Source organism: Apus apus, chromosome 2 (assembly GCF_020740795.1).
Source record: "Apus apus isolate bApuApu2 chromosome 2, bApuApu2.pri.cur, whole genome shotgun sequence".
NCBI lineage: Eukaryota > Metazoa > Chordata > Aves > Apodiformes > Apodidae > Apus > Apus apus.
Genome location: NC_067283.1, coordinates 94978362 through 94999241, shown reverse-complemented (window position 1 = coordinate 94999241; position 20880 = coordinate 94978362). Strand labels below are relative to the sequence as shown.

General features: G+C 43.7%; 1 protein-coding gene across 4 annotated transcripts in view; it reads right to left on the bottom strand.

Annotated features, from left to right (window-relative positions):
• RIPOR2 (RHO family interacting cell polarization regulator 2) overlaps window positions 1-20880 on the bottom strand; it is a 69561-nt gene that overhangs the window by 15871 nt on the left and 32810 nt on the right. For all 4 annotated transcript variants that reach the window (XM_051610103.1, XM_051610104.1, XM_051610105.1 and 1 more), the window contains exons 2-13: window positions 19780-19906; window positions 18392-18547; window positions 17709-17787; window positions 17467-17490; window positions 16408-16461; window positions 13423-13572; window positions 12571-12634; window positions 8344-8387; window positions 6870-6995; window positions 4686-4834; window positions 3426-3555; window positions 876-1565 (exon numbers count right to left, since the gene is read on the bottom strand). In XM_051610103.1, coding sequence (XP_051466063.1) covers window positions 876-1565; window positions 3426-3555; window positions 4686-4834; window positions 6870-6995; window positions 8344-8387; window positions 12571-12634; window positions 13423-13572; window positions 16408-16461; window positions 17467-17490; window positions 17709-17787; window positions 18392-18547; window positions 19780-19906 — 1793 coding nt within the window. The remainder of the gene's footprint in view (window positions 1-875; window positions 1566-3425; window positions 3556-4685; window positions 4835-6869; window positions 6996-8343; window positions 8388-12570; window positions 12635-13422; window positions 13573-16407; window positions 16462-17466; window positions 17491-17708; window positions 17788-18391; window positions 18548-19779; window positions 19907-20880) is intronic.

The following is a 20880-nucleotide window of genomic DNA, read 5'->3' as shown; positions in this document are numbered from 1 at the left end:
AAAAAGATAATGCTGCAGGATAAATGCTTTCCTCCTTTCTCCTTGGCCATGCTTTTAATTGATGAGGCTTAAATGACTAACAGACCAGCTTGCATATGAATATGAAGCATTTGAAATTATTTCCCTCTTTGCATGGTAATGTGTCATGAATTCATGGGAGAGATAAAAGTAATGGTGATTGTCAGTAAACATATGGACAACATACATGCAAAAACCTTTTCTTCTAATTTTCAACATGTTCATCCATCCTGGTGTAATGACTGGATGCCTCTCATTTAAAAAATGGATGGGGAGAAAAAAGGAAAAGGCTTGGAAAAAGCATAGGTGATGTGGTGATGGCAACCTTCAGCGAGCCCTGTGCTTCTAAATCCCTTTGGCAACTTAGAAAATTCACCTTCTATGGCTACAAGGTGCAGATTTTTTTCTATGGTAGCTGCTGTAGTTTTGCACAGCCCTGCTGAGCTTAGGGGTAGTATGCTAAAGTACACCAAATAAGGCTGTGACCCATGGATTTTAAAGGCAGAAGGTTGGCTATAATCTCATCTCCAGCATGGCACTAGCAATGGGTTCACAGGTGGTTTCAGAGAAGGGTATAATTTAATTACCCCCCTGCCATCACACCTTTTTCTCTTTCCCCCAGGTTTTGTGTAGATTAAAAAATCCCATAGCTTAAGGATATAAGGTATGGTAAGTGCGCTGCAGACAAGTTTAAAAATGCAGCGCTGTGAAAGGATGCTCCAAGCAGGAGCAAATCTACTGTTACTGAGGAATTTTAGGAATTTAGATCAAGTTTACTTTGATCTTTGTGAGGAAGGGGAAGAGATTCTACCTGCTCAGATTTTCTTTAGGGTAGTATTTTCTGAAAATGTACTCACTTTTAGGACGTCATCCAGATGCATCACTTCTTGATCCAGGTCCTGAAACTCTTTATACTGCTCTTTATGTGGCTCAAGAGCTAAGAGAAGCCCTTGCAAAGCTTCTTCAATGCTTCCATCAAGGTAAGACTTATATCCTTCTGACTCCCCACTAATTGATCCTTCACATGGCATCCTCTCTGGGGTCATGGGTGCCTCTGCTGACGTAAGCCTTTTTACCAGCTGCTTTGTGATGTTGCCTTCATAGGTGTCCAGCTCCACGGGCTTGAGCTCTGAACCTTCATCTGTGTCCTGCAGGAGAGACACTGGGACACTTGACTCTATAAAGACATGATCACTTCCAGTATCGGAGGATTTTTGGCAAACTTCAGGAGCTGCCCTTGGGGTGGTCTCATCCTCAATCACTGCTCTCTCCTGCTGGGATGGCAGGTCCTTTGGCTCAGTGACAGAGTCTCTGCGGGAGTCACTGCTGCTACAGTCCAGGCTGGAGCTCTTGGAGGATGTGAGAGCTTGGTGCTGGCTGGGGGTGGCAGTGATATCAGGGCTGGAGCTGATGTGAGCAGAAGAGGACTCTGCCGAGTTGGCAGGGGGCACATGATCTTCATAAGGCAGGTCACCAAAAGTGAAAGAAAGAGGCCGCTTGTCGGTGGTTGCTGTTCCATTTTCAAAGATGTCATCTGGTAAATTTGTCTGAAAAAAACATAGAGAAAGAGAGAAAATTATTTTCATGTAGCACTGGAAAAGGAAAAAAAATACAGTACGTGCCTGAGAAAGAAAAGTGCAAGGAAAAAGATTAAAGAAACCTTCAAGACTTGAGAGATTAGAAAAATATTTCAAATCCAACTTCTGCTTTTTTCAGGCATGGCTCCTGATTTTGGCAGGAAAGCTGCTAAAGAACCTGGGCTCAGCATCTCTCTGGTAAGCTGAAAGCTCCAGGAAGTGAGTCCCAGAACAGAAACCCGAATTCTGCTTATCCTACCAGATTGCCTCAGACAGCATATCCAGTGCATTGCTCTAGTTCCTGCTGCATGTCTTGCTTTAATGGGGTTGCACTTAAGCCACTTTGGCTGCATTTTTGTGCCTGCTATAAATTTCAATTGTGTTTATTTTCTGACTTCTAAGTAGCAATCCCTAAAAGTTAATACAGTTGGTGTATTGACCAGAACATTGATCATTCAGGAAGCAAAAACAGTGTATAGAGACCCAAAAATCATCTCAGCATATATGTATGTTTATCTCTCTGACTGACCTGTGGGGGAAAAATCACCACAGGAGTCACAACCTGCCTAGCTGACCTACAAATTTTGCTTTGTTATGTGGCAAACTCATGCAAATATAAAGCAGAGATGACAGGCAACCACTATTTTGCTGACGATTTGCTGGAAAGAACTGTGGACATTCATGTATTGGTAAGCTGTATAAGGTCAAAGTGCCCAAAACTCATGTCTTTTTCCCAGCATTACTAGTAGCTTTTTTCCCTAAACATAATTACACTCAAAGGTTCATTTCTTCCTTCCCCTAAAATGGGTAATCTTTTAGCATCTGGAAGTCAAGTTATCAGGCAAATGTCTACCATCAATCACTGTAGCAGGCTATTTTTAACAATACCATCTTGGTTTGTATACCTGCCTGCTCTCCACCCACAGATAGTTGGCTTCTGATCATTATCCCTGTAGAAACCAAGAGGAACTTTGATTTAATCTGAGCAGCATGGGCTCACCATCATGTTCTCCCCTCTAATCAGCCAGCAAAATGAGTGAGTTGCAACAGAGAGCAACACATGAAGCATGCGTGGGAATGGAGATGCCACACGGGGACTGAAAGGCTCCTTCACCAAAGGAAAACCAGGACTCACATATAGCTCTAGCCCTGCTTTTGGGCTCAGCCTGAGTGATGGCAGGTCACTAAAAGAGCGACTGCGTCGAAGCTTGTCAAAGAAAGTGTCTTGCAGAGCATCTAAGATTGTCAACTTTGGCCTGTCTTGCAGGGGATGCAGCCATTTCTTCAACGGTTAAAGCAAAGAGGGTGTGAGGAAGGGCAAGTTAAATGGATGCTTTGTAGCAGAGTACTAAATTACAAGCGTGGGATGCAGCACTTGTAAAATTCATATCTGTACAGACGGCCTATTCAGTTTACACACAGCACTGATTAAGCATTCAGAATTCGATTCATGAAAAATGTAGGAGCACCTTGCAAATTTCTTTGGTACAGGGGCAAATCTTTCTGTGGGATGCATTAAAAATACTGGTGCTGTAACAGTTGTTTAACTACTGTTACAAAATGAACACACATCTTATAAAGATTATTCAGGTATTATAACAGTCAGGCAAGAAGAATAGGTATGCAATAATTTGTCATATCATCTGAAGATGCCAGAATCTTGGTCACCTTTTAGGATTAGCAGCAAGGAATGTACTTGCTTTATACGTATTTGAAAGGGTACCCTGCTAGAACGAGCTAAAATAGCTTAGATAAATTAAAGCAACAAAGTGTGTGCAATGTTTGAACAGGGCTTCTCATTGCATAAATATGAAGCTGAACAGAGCTTACAAAGAATGAGTGGTCCTTGAAGGTTGGTGTTTCGGGAGTGCCTTGGCTGTACATGGACATTCTCCTTTGGAGAGCAGATGCCTTGCTCACATTTCCTGTGGACGGGGTCAAGTCTTCAACATCAAAGGGGCTATGGACACACAAGGAGTGAAAAATAGTTGTTAGGCTGAGTGAGAAAGAATTTCAGGTCCATGGAAAGGATTTTTGAAAAGGTGGTTTATTAGCACATCAAGACCCAGAAGTAGCAAGTTTTTTAACAGAAGTGTTTAAAAGAAAACGTTAATTAGACAGCAGGCTCAGAAGTGTGGTTTTCAGTTCTGATAAAAGTGTTCTACTCTCAGAACTCATTTATGCAGTGTAGTCTGTTATTCTTCTCACATGACAAGTATTCTTGGATTTGAGCTGACAAGCAACACACATACTAATGAGAAAGGTGCTCTACTATTAATAGACCTGTTGCATTATAAAGGCAACCAGTAGCTGTTTCTGCTGGCTTCATGGTTATTGCAGTACAAGAAACAGCATATATGACTGTAAAAGCATCAGTGCTTCTTTAGAAAGGACAGTTACCACTTCAATAAAAGTGCCGTGAGAACTGGGTTTGAATCCTAACACCATCAGCTTGCCTATGCTGATCAATGCAGTCAGAATAATGAAATCATTTAGGTTGGAAAAGACACTTAAGATCATTGAGTCCAACCGTAAACCTAACTCTGCCAAGTCCACTGCTAAACCACGTCCCCAAGGGCCATGTCTACAATGGACAACGCTAGATTTCCCACCACTCTCATGGTGTATGAAGCCCTTAAAAGCCAGCTTTTAAAGATGGGGCAGCTTGTGACCTTGCCTATGCTAGCACAGACCCAGAGCAACCCCAGTTAACTTTACACTAATATTAATATTTTAATGAATATACAACAACCCAGTTATGCCCCTTTCTTAAGCTTAGGGAAGAATTCAGGCAATTCTATGACTACTCACCTATTTCATATGCCTCATAATGTCAGTACTCACCACACCTACTGTAACAGCTGAAACAAGGCATCACTTAAAATGTAGGCACAAACCCATTTGCCCCAGGTAACACAGGGAACCTGTGGCTGACTATGAACTATTTCTTATCTCCCAAACTTGGGCCACAACTCCTTCCCCATCTGTGTCAGCAAGGGAGTGAAAAAGAGAGATCACAAGGACCTTTATTTCTTTGGTTGAACTTTTACAACTGCTTGACCCAGTGACACACCAGCCAGCTCTACTTACTACCAGATGATTTCCAGGTTCAGCTTTATTGTGCCAAGGTCATTAATGTCTACAGCAACCACCTGAGGCCGAGCTGCAAACAGGTCTTTTGTCTCACAGGTGACACTTCCCACAAGGATGTGAGTAGCAAGTCCTTTAACTTCTGTGACCTGTAAGAGACAAGAACAAGATATTGAGGACCATGCTAGGCATTGCAATCCTTAATTACAAAGTGACAGTTTTGATTTTCTGATGTGGACCCCTTCCTAAAAGGCTTCCAAATTATGTTTGTTGCGTCTTCATTACTTAATGGAAAAATAAGATTAAGTTGGTTATGATCATGCTTCTATGTTTTCTTTACATTTTTATGGCTTTACATGATAATGGCTCACACCAAGGGGTTACCCAGCATTGTTGTCACAGTTTAACTCAGGAACAGCAGTTAAACCAATTACAACAATGCTGTCTGTATCCTCCCCTCCCACCCAGATAGGAAAAGGAGAGTCAGATTAAGGAGAGAGGCTTCTGGATTGAAAACTAAACTAGAGAGAAATTTGGCTTCGTTCTGGCTCAAACCAGGACATTTGGTATTTGGTCTTTTTGCAGTGATCATAAGCAGAGCACAAGGGAAGAGTAAGAACAGGGAGAGTACACTGGATGTTTTCCCATCTAATACTCGCAGCAACTAAGAATTTTCATGACAGGCAATCTCCTGATATACCTGGCTTACTTAATTCCTAAGGGAGCCCTCTTCTATGTATTCATGCCCTGTAACTCTGAAGCCACTTAATTGTTTGCATTTATGGCAGCCTTTGGTGAGGACTTCCACAGACACACTGGTGAGGAACCACCTCCATGCATATTTTTATATTAAGAGTGAAGTACTATTTGAACTTACATATAGATTTGCTTCAAAATTCAGGACAGTTATATATGCAGTTCCTACTCAAACCAACCTTTGGCCATTTCCTTGAAAGTAATTTATTGAAACTTTTATGTTAAGGGTGAGAATACACCCATTAAACTGAATAGTACTGAGACTCTCATTTGTCACCTTCATGTATGGTAAGAAAGGGCCACCCTAAACCTGGGTTGTTAGATTGAGGAGAGTGACTCACCGTGTGCCACAGCTTGACTGTCTATGAAAACCTACTGTCTCACACATTTGGGATGATTTGGATCGTGGTTTTGTAATCCTTGCCTTTTTTTCATTATGTTTTTGCAGTGTCTAAATGGGACATTTCCCCTGAGATTTTCAAATGCTCCTCTGTTTAAGCTGCCTACCCAGAGCCACCTGGAATCCTTATAAGCAGCAGTTTCTAGACAGGGGTGAGGGAATGGGTATCTCTAGGTTGGAGATCTGTGAGAAGGAAAGCAAGTAGGCTTTCAGCCAGCGGAGAACTGTGTGGGGAGGCCTGGGGCAATGAGGGAGATGGAGAAGTGGTGGAAAGCCTCTGGTCTGGGAGGAGTCATTGCCAAATGCTAGGAGTTACAAATGTTGTTCTTTCCCTGGGGGATGGGGCATAGAATCAGAGGGCAGCAAAAGCTGCAGCCATTAGGAAATGTTGGGAATTGCTGTGCCCTGGGAACACTGCCAAAAAGTTGTTTTTTTCTACAGGCCCTCATCTCACTATGAGCAGAAACCTAACAGCACTAACCTAACCCGTGTAGCACTTCTGTTCTGTGCAGAGTGATGGGACTGGACCTCAGGACTGTTCCAGCTTATGCCCAGCTGGCTCCTATGGGTGTTCATAGGAGGGACCTGTGCGTTTTTCCAGACCAACAGATGCTGCTCTCTTATCTGAGTAGCATTAACAAACTCAGCAGTAGTGAGACTTTTTGGATTTGGGTTTTTCATTCTTAAATGCTGTTAGCAAACAGGTTTCTAGTGTTCCCTTGCTTTGGTGCAAATAACAAGTTGCTAAAGAGTGATGTGAGGCAAGGGTTGTGCTAGTATGGCTATGACAGCAGTCTGGGGAGAGTTAGGACAACCTCTGCCACAGGACTTGGAAACCAATTACAGAATTGTAGCATTATATTGTACAACACTACAGCACTTCATTCTAGTAGGTGTGTTGGAAATACTAATAATGGCTCATTTCCCAAGAGTTTAATGATCTGCTGCTGTGTTTTTGTTGGTGGTGCCTGAGAAGACAGCTTCTTGACTCCTGCCTTGCTTGCAAGCAAGGCAGTCAGCATGTGTACCTTAATGGAGATCAGTCCAACAATGAGAGGGAGGAAAACCATTTCTTCTCCATCCCAGCTCTGCTTGCCATTCACTTCTATTTTGCCTTTCAGTTTCCATCGCTGGCGACCATAACGCATGAAAATCTGAAAAAGAGAAATCCTCTTATTTTCTTGAGAAATCTGCTCTCTTGATGCATAAATATCAGAAACAGAACTGGGGAAAGGGTCTGAAGCAGGTTGGAAGAGTTAGTGGTGTAGGTGTTCCCCTTCTGTTTCCCATTGAGGCAGAAGAAAAAGGTCTATCCTGCAGGATCTCTGCCTCTCAGCTCTCCTAATAACTCCTTTCAGTAATGCACCCCTTGCCCCAACTTTCACCTTCATGTGACTGGATGACTCATAACAAAGAAGCTGCAGGAGTTTTTACTCTCTTTACAGGGAAAGCAGCAGTGAGGGGAAAGATTTGGCAGGGCAGGAGGAAAGTCCTCATGGCCTTTCCTAACACCTGCAGCCATCAGAAGGCCCCACAGCTGCAAGACCTTGGCTGCCTGGTGATGGAAATGAATGAGACGCACAGTGCAGTAACACAATTTGAAGAGCAGCAAGCCCCTTTTGGGCTGTGGGGCTGGCTGGAAGAGACCTGCCCCAACTAAACAGTCCCACAGAGGAAGACAAGCTGCTTGCATATGTGGGAGAAGCAGGAGAGGTTTGTCATGGGGAATGAGAGTGGGAACAGATGAATTGATGATCAAGACAGATGGGAAGTACAGGCTGGGGGGGGGATTCCTTAACAAGCTACTGTGAATTTCTTGCAGGGTTAGCTCTGTTCTGGATAGAGCTGCAGGCTTTTATTTTAATCCTTCTCTAATTAACCTGCTCTTGAAGTTCTCTACTGGAACACTGCAGTGACCAGAGATCCTGACACAGCCTCAGCACACAACATCTCGGTCTGAAGAAATGGTTATCCTGTGTCTTTCTGCTACTGTGCTTTATGATGAAGTCTAAATAACCAGTTAAGCATGCTTGCAAAGACTTGTTCAGCTTGCTCTGGGTGCATGGGATAGGGCATACGCTTTTCTCTAGGGGAATTAGAAATGTTTGTCACAAATATGACAGTGAGAGCATGTCCTTGTTCTGGGAGATGCTGAAAAAATAAGGGAATTTTGCTTGTGGGTTTGTTGGGATTTTTTTAATTTAAATTTTTAAAATAAATTTAAAAAAAGAAAAATAAATATAAAAGAGAATTAAAGAGGAGAAAAGAGAGTAGGAGGAGAAAAGAGATGAAAAGAGAAAAGGTCTTCTGACAGATGCCAGACATAGGCAAGCATAAAGAGAACTGCAAGGTTTTTCAGAGCATATACAGGAAAAATAATAGCTGTTTCTTGGGGTGCTGATGTGAAAAGGTTTTATTCACTGCGAAGTAAAGAGCAGCAGGAACATGCCTTCCTTTTGATGCCTTCGCTATTAAACAAACCTTAAACCAACGCAGACCTACCTCGTATTGATCTCCTGGGCAGAGCCGAGCGAAGCCAGCCAGACCTGAGAAGGAAAGAGACAGAGGGGCTGTGGGAGGGTCTGGGCAGCCAAGTGCAGCAGTGCCAGGGGTGCAGGGGGTACCCGGGGTGCAGGGGATACCTGGGATGCAGGGGAGCACAATCAGGTGGCTGGGGCCACCACTGCTGGGCTCAGGCAGGAGATAGAGGCAGCTCCCTGGCTGCTGCTCTGCCAGATGGGGTTGGTAATCCCCCTCTTACTGCTGCCTTTGTACTTCTCAGTTGTTTGGTTTTCTTTCCCCTACAACATCTCAAATTATTCTATAATAATTATACAAAGAGAAGAAACAGCTTCCTGATGTCATCTGGCTTCAGCAAGCCAGCTTAACACCCTTACTATCGTGAGGCATTGGCAAGCTGCTGATTACCATGTATACTTGCTGCTTATCTCTAATCAGACTGAGCTATACATTATAATATAGAATCCTTTTAATATAGAATCTCTTTTAGTATATCTTAGTAGAAACATGAGAGGGGCTCCTTCTGTTTGGTGTTTCTGTAACATTCCCATTCCCATATTAGCTGAGTATCTTTCAATAGTAAGTACATCAAGAAACACGACTGACATCTGTCATAGGAAATTCATCCCATCTTTCCCCAGAGGGGGAGAAGTAGTGCAGCAAAGCACTTACAGTGTATGTTTGGTTGGGTTTTTTTAATTTTATTTTTAAAGGTAGGACATGATGATGTTATTGCTATATTGGCACTCTGCATATGAATTTAAAAGTCTCCTGAGGCTTGTGACCATCCTGAAATCTCCTGGCCTTGTTGATCTGCTCTTCTATAGGATGCAACTGGCTGTTTGTCACTAACCTAATCCTCTCCCTCTACAACCACTCCCTTCTCAGAGCTCTCCTCAGAAGGTAGCTATTGCACTTATGTTGGTATAAAAAAACAGTTCCACCACTTAGTCTTACCAAAGACATGCAGCACCTCATAACAGCTGCTGCAGTGCTACCAGCTCACAAGGCAGGTTTGCATAGTCCATACTCTAGCAGGTCCCAGCTTTGTCTGGATAAGCCCAAAAATATGCCTGCAGTGTTGCAATGCCCCAAAAAACAAGCTTGAAAACACATACGTATATTCCTTTCACTACCACATTGTCTGTGGCAGAGAAAAGAATAAAAACAAACTTAACCAAACTTTCGGGGGTCTTTGGGCTGCATTTATTCTGAAATGCCATGACTGAACATATACAGGTGTGTTAAAATCAAGGCAAGTATCATGAACCCTAGTGTTGGCTTTATTTACTGAGCTTAATTAGTCCTAGCTGGACTATAGGAGCAACTAGATCCCTATATGCAGTCATGGCCTGTCCCTGTGATCTGCTTATCATCCTCTTCCATTTCTTTAACCAGAAAAGAGTTTTCTTTGCTCATCTTACTGTTCAGCAGAACAGGGGCACCCTTGCACAGAGCTCATATTACCAATTCCTTTCTAATTTATTTACTGTTTATAAATAATTTAAGCTTACAAGCACTCCACTGCTGCTTCTCTTTCCCTAGGCATGCTTTTATATGTGAATTTGATCTCTGCTGGGACATCACTTAAAGTATCTGAGGAAAATAAAAGGTCTTTTCTTTGCCTAGTGGATGTGGTGAGCAGGGGAGCGCATCTCAAAACTGCACATGGATGCTCTCTGGAACCAAGGTCTGTGAGTGGTGACTGCTCCGACCAGGTGACCAGGCTGGTCAAGTCCCTTCACCCTGATGAAGAGAGGCTAAGCACTGCCTTGATTACAGGGGCTAAGTACTTTCATAAGAAACAACTTTTTGGTAACTGAGTGGCTTTTGGGGACTAACTGCATGGCAGGAGCCAATGGCTCTATTGTACCATTGCAAATGTCACACCTTTGTTAAAACACTGGGCTTGTAATGCAGATGGGACAGGAGGTTCCTCCTGGGGAATGGGTATAAGTAATTAGGGGATAAGGTCTCTGGACAGATACAGCACTGCCACCCTTTGCTGGCAGGGCCATCTGAGGGCGTCAGTTCACACAGTGTGTACAGCTTCTGCTTGTGTGCAGGATGCTCCATGTGTGGACCCTGGTGCTTGTGCTGGGCTTGGTGTTGCAGAGCCCCTGAAGTGTCAGGCCAGCATATTGCTTTCCTGCATGAAACAACTGGGCATTTCACCTTCTGCTGACCTGGCACTTCAAACAGGTACAGGAGCACTTTCTTATAAATCCTAACAGGACACATAGGTTCCATGCAGGCACTTCTAAATTTCTGCACTGGGTTTCCCAGTTTAATTTCAACAGCTGATTAATCCTGAGCAGTAATCTAAGCCTGCTGGCAACTTAATTAGCTTTATTTTGAAAAATGATAGTTTTTTGTTGTTTTTTTTTTAAATACTAGTCATAAAAACACAGAGCGGGTCCCCTGCTTCCTGACAGCACTGTGTGCAGATTGCCTTGCTTTCAGTGTAAGTGACAGAGGGCACAAAATAAAAGTAACTTTCAGTGGAATGGCTAGGAACAGGTAAGTTTTGGGGAGGGGAATGCTTTGATTTTAAATTAGATCCAAAGTTAGTTGGATGTGCTGCAGAATAACCTAATGGGGAAGCTTGCTGCATCATCTGCTAGTGTGAGCTTTAGCATCAGCAATGGCTGGATGGTCCTATTGGATCCCTGTTCCTAGGGAAAATTAGCTAGATAGAAATCTTAAATGTCCTAATTAGAGACTACTTAATGATACGACATTTCTCTTTGCTATTTTCTACTTTGGGCTTATTTATGTTATGAGAACTGTGTTCAGAAGTAGCTGTTGTTTGTGTCTTGTGCTCTGCTCCTGCAAATTAGCACAGCACTTGTCTTCTCAAGAGCGCTTGATCTTTATTGGAGGATTTGGGCACTCAAAAGAGAAGAAACCAGACCTTTTCAGCCATTTGGGATGCCATGACACCTTCTGCAACATGTCCTGCTGCCAGAAACTGCACAGTGCACTGCATTTACAGCAAATATGGCAATGGTCCTAGGAACCTGGCCTGATTCAATTCCCTTTCTGCACTGCTTGGCCTTCCGTTTGCTTCAGCATGTCCACACTGCAGCTCTGCTCTGGACTATTGCATAGAAATATCTGGCTCAGGCTCTGCATGTCCATCTTGTAACTTTACATCTCTGTACCTCTTACTGCCTTTCCAGTACTGAAGATTGTAGTCTAAGGTTTGGTGCTGTAGGGTGGAGCTAGGGGAACTTTAATAGCTGCTGTACTTGTTTTCTCTAGTATGGAAGCCTGGAATAACTATTTTAACTTGATGCAAGTTAGATCATGTCTCATGCACTGCAACCCCTGGACACAACTGACTCACAGCTGTGGCAGAGCAGGCAAAAGCAAAACCCTTTAAGATTTGTGCCCTCTAAAAACACCACCAGCAATACCATGTGGGTTTTTTTTTAAATGGGCAAGACTTCAAGTGAAGAATTAAGAGTGCACAAATGTTTACATTCTGATTTTGCTTTACAGAACTAATTCCATGCAAGCGAATGAAGATCCCAAAAAATATATCCCCCCACAATTTAGTCTTTAAGCAACAACAGCATTAACAATACCTAGTGATTCACTGAGGCTTCAGGTAAAACTGATTCTATTGTATTCAAAGCCATAAAGTCCCCTTTTGTTGTAAATGCAAGGAATAAAACTGAAAAGCGAATGCCACCACTGAGTTATCTAGGTGTTTAAATGGTAAACTACCCCTATGTCTTTGCTTTCTTACAGTTGTTCAAAAATAATAGTATTCAGAATCAGCAAAAATAAAAGACTGAGAAACAGCTAATGTCAAATTACAGAAGTATTTAGAACTTCAGCACCACGGGCATTATTTCCCAGTCATCTTCTTAAAGGATTATGGAAATAGAGGCAAAACGTACAGGAGCCTTCAAAATTGAATTGCTTTGGCTGGTGGGAGGAGCGTTTATGGGAGGGGATTAGTCTTGAAAACAAGAAGCAACATCTCAGAAAATCTCTCTGTAAGCTTTGATATTCCTGGTGCTGTGATCCTTTCCATTGGGCAGAGGTCTAAATTAGGGCAGTATGAAGGCTCAGCAATGGGGGAAAAACCACATCTATCACAGACGCAGGTCAAACTGGCATATCTTGATGCCCTCACTAATGTGCACAGAAACTGCTACTGTTCAAGGAGCAAAAAGGGACAGGTGAAAAGGCAATTACCTTTCATCTTGATGCAAAACTCCCCCAATAGGTTTTCCAGCTCTGCTTCTATGGTACACATGTTCTGGGTTGGAAAAGAGAATAGTGAGGTCAGACAAACCTTCTTTTCATTTTTTTTTTTTTAAAGGTTTATTTAGAAAGAAAAGCCTCAGTTATGCAGATTCAAGATATTTTGCAATAAAATCAATCTGCCAAAGCCATCCTTGCTTTTTAGCTAGGTCTGGCCCTAAAACCAGCAGCTGAGCTAGACCTGCTCATGCCGAAGCTGAACATAACCCCATGCTCTTCTTCTGTTGCCCTCTAATCCTCCTCTTGGCAGAGGGCATTTGAGGCCCTTGAAGCAAAAGCTCGTCACTGTCCCAGTTCTCTCCAGCCAGGACATGTGCCAGCAGCAGCTCCTTGTCAAAGTGGCTCCCAGCATGTTTCTAATCTCAAGAAACAGGGACTACATTAAGAAAAACAAACCCTCTCCAGTTCCTCCTTCAGATATTGGAAGGCTGTCACAGCTTGTGTGCTGGGATGGTTATGACATTATTAGACCCTCTTAATCTACTGCCTGTTTAAAAAAATAGGTGTTGATCACAGAAAGAAGCACAGCAGTTCCTGGCTGTAACCGTCCTCTCATGAAGCATAAACATTTTTATTTCAAGGAATTATTTGGGCTCATGTCACCCATCTCTGTAAGCCTTCAGGTATGTATCAGGGGATGAACAAAGAAACAGTAATTCTTCTTCACTGATTTTGCTTTTATTTTGATTTTTTTCTGGATTAAATTCTCCCTGAAATCAGTGGCAAAGTTCCCACTGCCTTCAAACAGTGTGAGAACAAAAGACTAAATAGATGAGGATGTACCTCTGTATACTCCTTGTGACTCCTGTTGATTTCGGTTAAACTCTCTCGAGCTGCTTTGCTGGCAGGAGACATGGCAAAGGCTTGCTTCATTTTGCTGGCACCATCACAGAGACGTCTTTGGATACAATAGGCTTCATAAAGCTCATCCACCTAGTGGGAAGAATGAGGGTGTATTGAAAAAAAACACCTGAGAAAACCCAACAAAATCAAGCCAACAAACAATGAAGTCATTTGCGTTACAAGGAAACTAAGCCAAACAAGTGGCAAACGGCTGGATCCATTGCAGGGGGTGAGCAGATGAAGCTGTGATACGGTTACAGTCTATGAAAAAGAAACACAAGATAAAAATAACTTCCACCGTAAAAATCTCATTACAGCTGCACTAGATGCTGCCAGAAATTCACCTGCTTGCCCTGCATGCCTTTAATCATTGCTCCTCCCTTTCCACCCTGTCTGGGCTATGTACAATCACAACAGAAGGGCAGGCATGCAGCTCAACTATACTGGTGCTGAAGAGTTCTTTCAAAGGCAACTGTGAAGTCCACAAGGGGATGGGACACATTAAATGGCACATTTAACAGGGCCAGCAATATTTTCTGTATGGCTAATGCCTGCTGTGGATTGAGACTGTTGGAATTGTTGACTCATAGGTAACAATGGAACAGGGAATGATTTTATTTTTTTTTTTTATTCTCACTGCCCATCCTCCAGAAACTGGGAGTCACAGTCAGAATTATCCCAAGTAAAGGGCTTAGAAATAGCTAATGTCACATTAAGGAAATATTTTGAGCTTCAGGCTACCAGGGATTCATACAATTTCCTTGTCATCTTCTTAAACTACTTTGGGATGACTTAGGCACTCAGTAGTAAACATTCTGCAAGTTTTGCAAAATCTGCGCACACAGAGTTTAATGTCTCGCCTAGATCTAGCTTCAGAGTGCAATGGATTTACACATATCTCATGCTTTGGTTTCCTTTTTCCCTCTGATCCCTGCACTGAATGTATGTGTTTGCTCCATGTGAGCTATTTGGTGGGAGTCTGCAGTGGTATAACTTCATTTATAGAAACTTAATCTGCCAGATACAGATGCAGGTTTTCTAACTTGACTTTATCAGGGTGAGAAGAAGAAAAAGAACAGAGGAAGCTGTGTCTTCTTTCTTCCTCTAATGTCCCTGCTAAGATAGGGTAATATTTGGGTTTTACCTAGAACAACTTCTCTTCTTTGTTATCTCTACCATCAAGCAGTCGCCCTGTGCCCTGTGGTGCTTGTTGCTCAGTAGTGGATTTTCACAGCAGAATTTTTCTCTATGAAAGCTTCCTGAGCTTTGGCTTCCTCAGTCTATGACTTTGTGTTGCTGCCTTAGAGACATGCCTGATATGGCCACCCAGGCATGTTCAAAATCCCATTTTCCAAGCCTGCTTAACCTCTAACAAAAAGTGCTGTTGGTTATTTGTTTGGAACAGGACTGGTTTTCCTGACAGCTTCAAAGCATTAGGTTGACTTTTCCAAGGCTATCTTGGATTCCTGATGGCCAGGACTCTTGGGGTTTGTGGGTCCTCTAACCAAAACAGGGACTGCTTTGCAGAGTGAAAGAGTTCAGCAAAGGGTCATCGAGGCATAGGTAGCATTTTGCCATTTCAAAGTTGCAAAAAAAGTTTCTTGGAGTCATATCCACTCCTATTTCTCTGGCAAGTCAGCAAGCTAAAGACAGCTCCTATAAATAGCTGTCATTTGGTATTTACTTCTGTCATCCAGGCAAACTGTTAGCTCAGGGCCGATGTCCGGCCCCTGCAGGCACAACTGGGGCATGCTCATCTGTCCCACCCCCTGCCAAATGTGGGGTTTGCTGCTGCACATCCTGTTTCCTTTGCTTTGCTTCCTCTGTGGAGCAGCAGCAAGAAGACAGCAGAAGGCATCGCTGCAGCCCTGCTTAAGTACAGCTAAAAAAGACCTTTTCTATCACTAGAAACAAAGATGTTTCTTTACCTTTCCAAACCTGTATGTTTCAATGCATCACAGCTCCCGTTACTGTGGGTTACGGAAAGGGAACTAATGCACTCGGCAAGCTTGGGTAATACTGACCAGTATTACCTCTTGTGTGTGGTGCTTTTCAGTCTTATTATAAGCCCTGAAACCATTAGCTCTGAGCAGGCTGGAGTGGGAAGGGCTTGAATGGAAATGTTTTTTAAGCACTAATTTTGCCATTCATGTTGCCAGCAAGAGAGAAGGTCGTTTGGGAAACAAAATTTCAGTCTATCGCCTGATGATTTTTTTTTCCAGCTTCAAGAGTAAGAGAAGACTGAAATTAAAAGGTTTGGATGGGTTGTCATAATGGGAGCACTTCAAGCTGTGCGAACACTTTTCAAATGACTCTCAAAAGACATTTCATCCATCAAAAATAATTCCTTCTTTTGTCAGGCTCAGAAAAGCAACTAATTGTTAGCAGATATGTTTATAAGTAAAAGAATACACGCCATGGATTTTGTCCAGCTCTAAAATGTATTAGGATAAATCACAAGTACCTCTACGGACTAGTTTCACTATTCTCACATGTAATCAAGTGGATGTGGGCCCCAAACCAGGCAGCAAAATCATTAGCAGTGAGATCCAGGAATAAATCCAATCTAGCTGCTGTAGAGACAATTGCTGAATTAAATCACTTTCAGATGTAACACTCTCTCTCTACCTACAGTTTAAGAATAAACATGCAAGGAGAGAGATGTTTCCCAGCGAGTGCCTGACCCTGTACCGAAAAGCTAGGCGGGAGTGTCTTGGAGCATGGCTGGACCTCAGGGGCTACAAACCAGGTGGAAGCCCTTTCTTTGGCTCCAAATACCAGCCCATCACAGCAAAAATACTGAATCTGGGAGAGGCTGTGTCAAGACTGCCTCCCCAGAGTGAAGAGGTAGCAGGAGGCCAAGGATTTGTTTTCCTAATAGCATAGGAGCAGATGCAGCAGAAAGATGATAGAAGCGCCCGTTACCTTGCTGATGTGGAACTCCAGCCTTCTCATGTATCTTTCGACTGCTTTGATTTGCTGAAGGAAAGGAAGAAGCAGAGGGTGAGGGACATTTAAATAAATCAGTAAGTCACCGGCACACTAGAGCTGCTTGGGTCTTCAGGTCCCCATAAGGCTGAGAATCTCCTCCTTAAAACCTGCAGGGTTTTGTTGCCTGTGAATCTGGAGTTAGGTGTCCCACCTTACTACCATTAATTTTCTGCTGACAGTGGAGCTCATGTACCTCCCTTACCTCATGTATTTTTGAATAAAATCAAGATTGTCTTCCATGGGATTTTCCTAGTTTTTTTAATTCTTAAAAAAATATTAAAGATCTCATCTTTTTTTTTTTTAGTTCAAAATACACTATTCTCACTTTGAAAACCTGTATTAAAATTGATTGGCTTTTGCATTTCAAAATCCATTATTTCTCAGCCAGCTGTTTTTGACAGCAAAACCAAGCTTGGCATTTTGATTGAAAATAATCCAGATTTGTTCAGGAAATGCTTTTGATAGCTTTCCTTTTGTTTCACCCAAATTTTCCTGCAGGGAAAAATATTTTCAGTTTTTCATTCCTCAGACCTGGCAGGAGCAGAGATAAGCAAGGGCTTGACCTGGCTCCCAGTGAAGCTGGCAGGGCCAACTTGCACAAGGTGATAGATTTAATGGCTGGCAGCTGACTGAAATTGGAGGTCTCACTCCTCCACCTCCCTCCTCCCCTGGCAGGAGTCTGCTTCCTTCTAGGTGCCTGTTCTGGAGCCGGTTTAACTCGACAGACCCTGAGGAAGGGCTTACGGGGTGAGTTTGATGCCCGGTTAGTGAGCATGACTGGTTGGCGGAGATGCCAGGCAATACCAGAGCCCTTGGGTAGAGGAGGGGAGCAGGAACTCTTCCTCCACAAGTGCAAACTGTCAGGTAACTTCTCCCTCCATGGTGTTGGCCTGAGCAGTAGATCTGGCTGAGAGAGGTTTCCCATGCCAGCTACGTACACCGTACAGATATTGATGCTTCCTTGCAAAACCAATGTCAAAGTGAGTAACATACCTTATCTAAATCGTACAGGACTCCCTGCAAGAGAGAAGATAAAACTGTGGTTAATTTTGCAACATACCACCACCACAAGAAAGTCATGTTTGTCAGTCAATAGCAATCACAGGCAAGACCAGGGCTGGAGGGGAGGAAGAGTATAAAGGCAAATTCCCTGTAGCCTGCTCCCACCCCACAGCTGCTCCAGCACCTCGAGGAGGTTACTGTGCATCCGCACGATGACGAAGTGTGACACGTACCAGGCGCGAGTTTCTTTTCATGTCTTTTAACTGAGTAGTCAACTTATCCAGCTCTGCCTGGTGAACTTCCAGATACTCGCTGTAAACACAAACCAGAGGAGGGATGTGTGAGCTCTGCAGCACATACCGAGCTGGCTGCTGACCATCCTAAATGGAAATCTGTGCAACAAATGGCTTTTCTCATTGGATCTGTTTTCAGATAAAAACTCATTTACATTGATCTGTCCTAAAAGCAGCTCCATGCTGCTGTTTTGGGAATAAATAGGAGCCACTTACTTAGCTGTACGTAAGGACACTGAATAACCAGTTTCAAGGAAGCTAATCTGCTGCTTAGTTTACTGGTAGGTGCATTCCAACCGGTGCTTCTGTATCCGGCTGGCAAAAGTCCTCTTATTGTCTGGGACGTTATCTTAAGGGCAATACAAGCCTCTGATAGGACTCTAGGAAATTCAGAATAAAAACATCTGATGTTGAAATCCCAGCTTTGAGTGCTTTCCTACCAATTGGAGTGGAAATGGGATTCCACCCGTTCAAATATTTCAGATCCTAAGTGTTACAATCCAGGCTCCTAGAGGTATGTTTTCTTCTCCTATGATTAAGGTTCCCTGTTCCAGTGATATAATTCTTTAGGCTCTAACATGTCATAGAAAGCTTCAATCAACAAGCAGGAAAAAGGCTCTTACTCCAGGCCATTCTTCAGGGCTCGGTAGACCTCTTCCATCCTTTTTGGCTGGGGCTCTTTGGGCGTGGTGCTGTTCTTATGGCCCAAATTATGTGCTTTCTTCACCTTTGCTTGGGGCTTCTTGAGTGCAGAGGAATTTTCAATGAAGGAGTTACACCTGCAAAATGAACGTTAACGAGGAGGAAACCCCTATAAATCATAACAATCTCAAAAGAGCGTAGCTTGAAGAAATCTTCTGATACTATCTCTGCTAGTAGAAACGGATGTGCTCCTGTGCCTGCCTGTTAAAGGACTGCATTTGTTTATGGGTTAAGAGGTTTGAGCCGCCTGGACATGTGTTGTCAGCTTTTGATGTGCCAGTTGCCTTGCTGAGATACAAACACTGGTCTGGAAATGCCAGGCTGAGTCTGGGGCTCATCAGATGTTTCTCTGTGTTAGACCATGCCTGTCCTGCCTCACGTTGCTCAGTCACAGACATAAAAGGGCTGAGCTACATCGAGGCGCTAAAAAACAAGAAGAGCCCAGATAATCTCAGGCATAAATCCTGGGGGCTCCTGAGGAGCATTTGGGCTTGGTTAAGAGCATGTCTGGAGGCCAGCATCACACTGCTGGGTCTTGAGCGTGAACCACAGGTAGCTCCGTACGGCAAAGGGACGATGGTCGTGCTGCACAGAGGTGCCTCTGGTGACTCGGCTGGGGGTAGGTCAGCATCTAACGACCGTCACTGACTTGGACTGATGATGGGAGGTCACCTCTTGCCTGCTGTTTCTCCTCGATTGCTAACTGGTGGTCTGGCACTTGGGAGACTTTACACAAGTTAAAATGAATTGTAAAGTAGCCTCTGGAGGCACCGGGAGCTGGATGCACTTGGTAAGTGTTTGACTCAAAGCCCTAAATCGTAGCTAAAGGGCAGTGAAAGGAAAGGCTCTGCAGCCAAGCTCTCCCCTATTTCCAGCAGGACATGAAGGCAGCCCTGCAATGGCAACAGTTGTTTTGAATTCATGGCAGTGTGGCAATGAGAAAACTCTTTTGGATAGCAACTGTCTTAAATTGAGGGTGGTGGGAAGTGTATCATTTTCCTGCGCATTTCACATGTTGAAAATATCACTGCATAAGTTAGTAAATTAAAATTATTCCCTGAAATTCTCTCACAGCTCTGAGGTATGTGAAGAAGCCAAGCCCTGCGTTAACAGGGGAGAGGCAAATACACACTTCGTAGCTAAGGCAGAGGGTAACAGCTTAGTTATGCAAACAGTAAACAGAGAGATTTTAGCCTAGGAGACTTTCTTCTGCAATCAGAGAGAAGGCAGTCCTCTCTGGCCTCTTTTCCACCTTCATCCTCCCTTAGAGCCTGGTTTGGAAATTCCCCCAAGAGAGCACAGCACTTGCCTGGAGCGTCTCTCCTGAAGCCCACTGAAGCCAGCGAAGGACTGGCTCCTAATAATCCCATTAGGACCTCCTGGAGATAATGAATGCGATCCTATTGACATGATTTCAGGGAGCCTGGAAGAGATTCCTGAAAAACAAAAGAAAGCAGGTCAGTGAAGATGGAGGGTAATAGGCCTGTGGTGAAACTGGGACTGTCTGGGGCCCACCAGACATGGTAAGGGGTAACTGAACCCCTTGAGGGGCCTGTGAGCCAGGGTACAGATCTGTTTGCACTACCAGTAGTCCCACCTCAAAAATAAAATGGTCCTATTTTCACTTCTGACTTACAGCCCAGGATCTACTGAAAATGTGCCAGAGAAGTGGGACCAGAAACCAGATGCTTCAGCGTGCTAATCCCAACGCCATCCCCAATTTCTGCCATGCCCAGCGTGCTTCTCCCCCAGTCCTGGTATCCCCATCTGCTGTATCGGGGTGTCCTGGAGATTATTTTGGGAGCATGCAGAGCTCTTAGGGGGCACTCAGCACCACCACAAAGTGTTATTACAGGTATTAAAATTAAAATAATAAAAAAGAGGGTTCATTCAGCATGAATCAAGTCTTGCAGCTCCCCTTTGATCCTTGGTAACTTTCTCCATGGCTATTCCTGCCTGGCTGCAGAGAAGGAAGATGCGGTGGGTATACATACAACCACGACATGCTGTGACGAGAGATGCTTTCCACCATGAGGAGAGGTGAGTAAACAAGCTCCAGGCACCATATGTTCTGCATTTCATGTGTCTTGCTCTATGTGTGCTCTTTCCCAATGCCCAGCTTGGCATCAGCACCAAACTAAAGTGGTTTCAATCTGCCCGCAAAGAAATAGCAAACAAATGCAATGGTTCACCACAGCTCCATCAGCTTGCTGCTGCCACGAGGGGAGAGGGGGATGTATCCTTTCCTCCTTGTTCCACTGTTTTCTGTGTCCCAACCCCAGCACTCACTGCCCACGGCAGACAATGAAGCAGATTTTTATGCTGCCTTGGTTTTGTGCTGCTCTTGTGAGATGAATGGCTTCACTGAGCCGTCCAAGGAGCGTCATGGCCAGCTGAGGCCAGGCAGCAG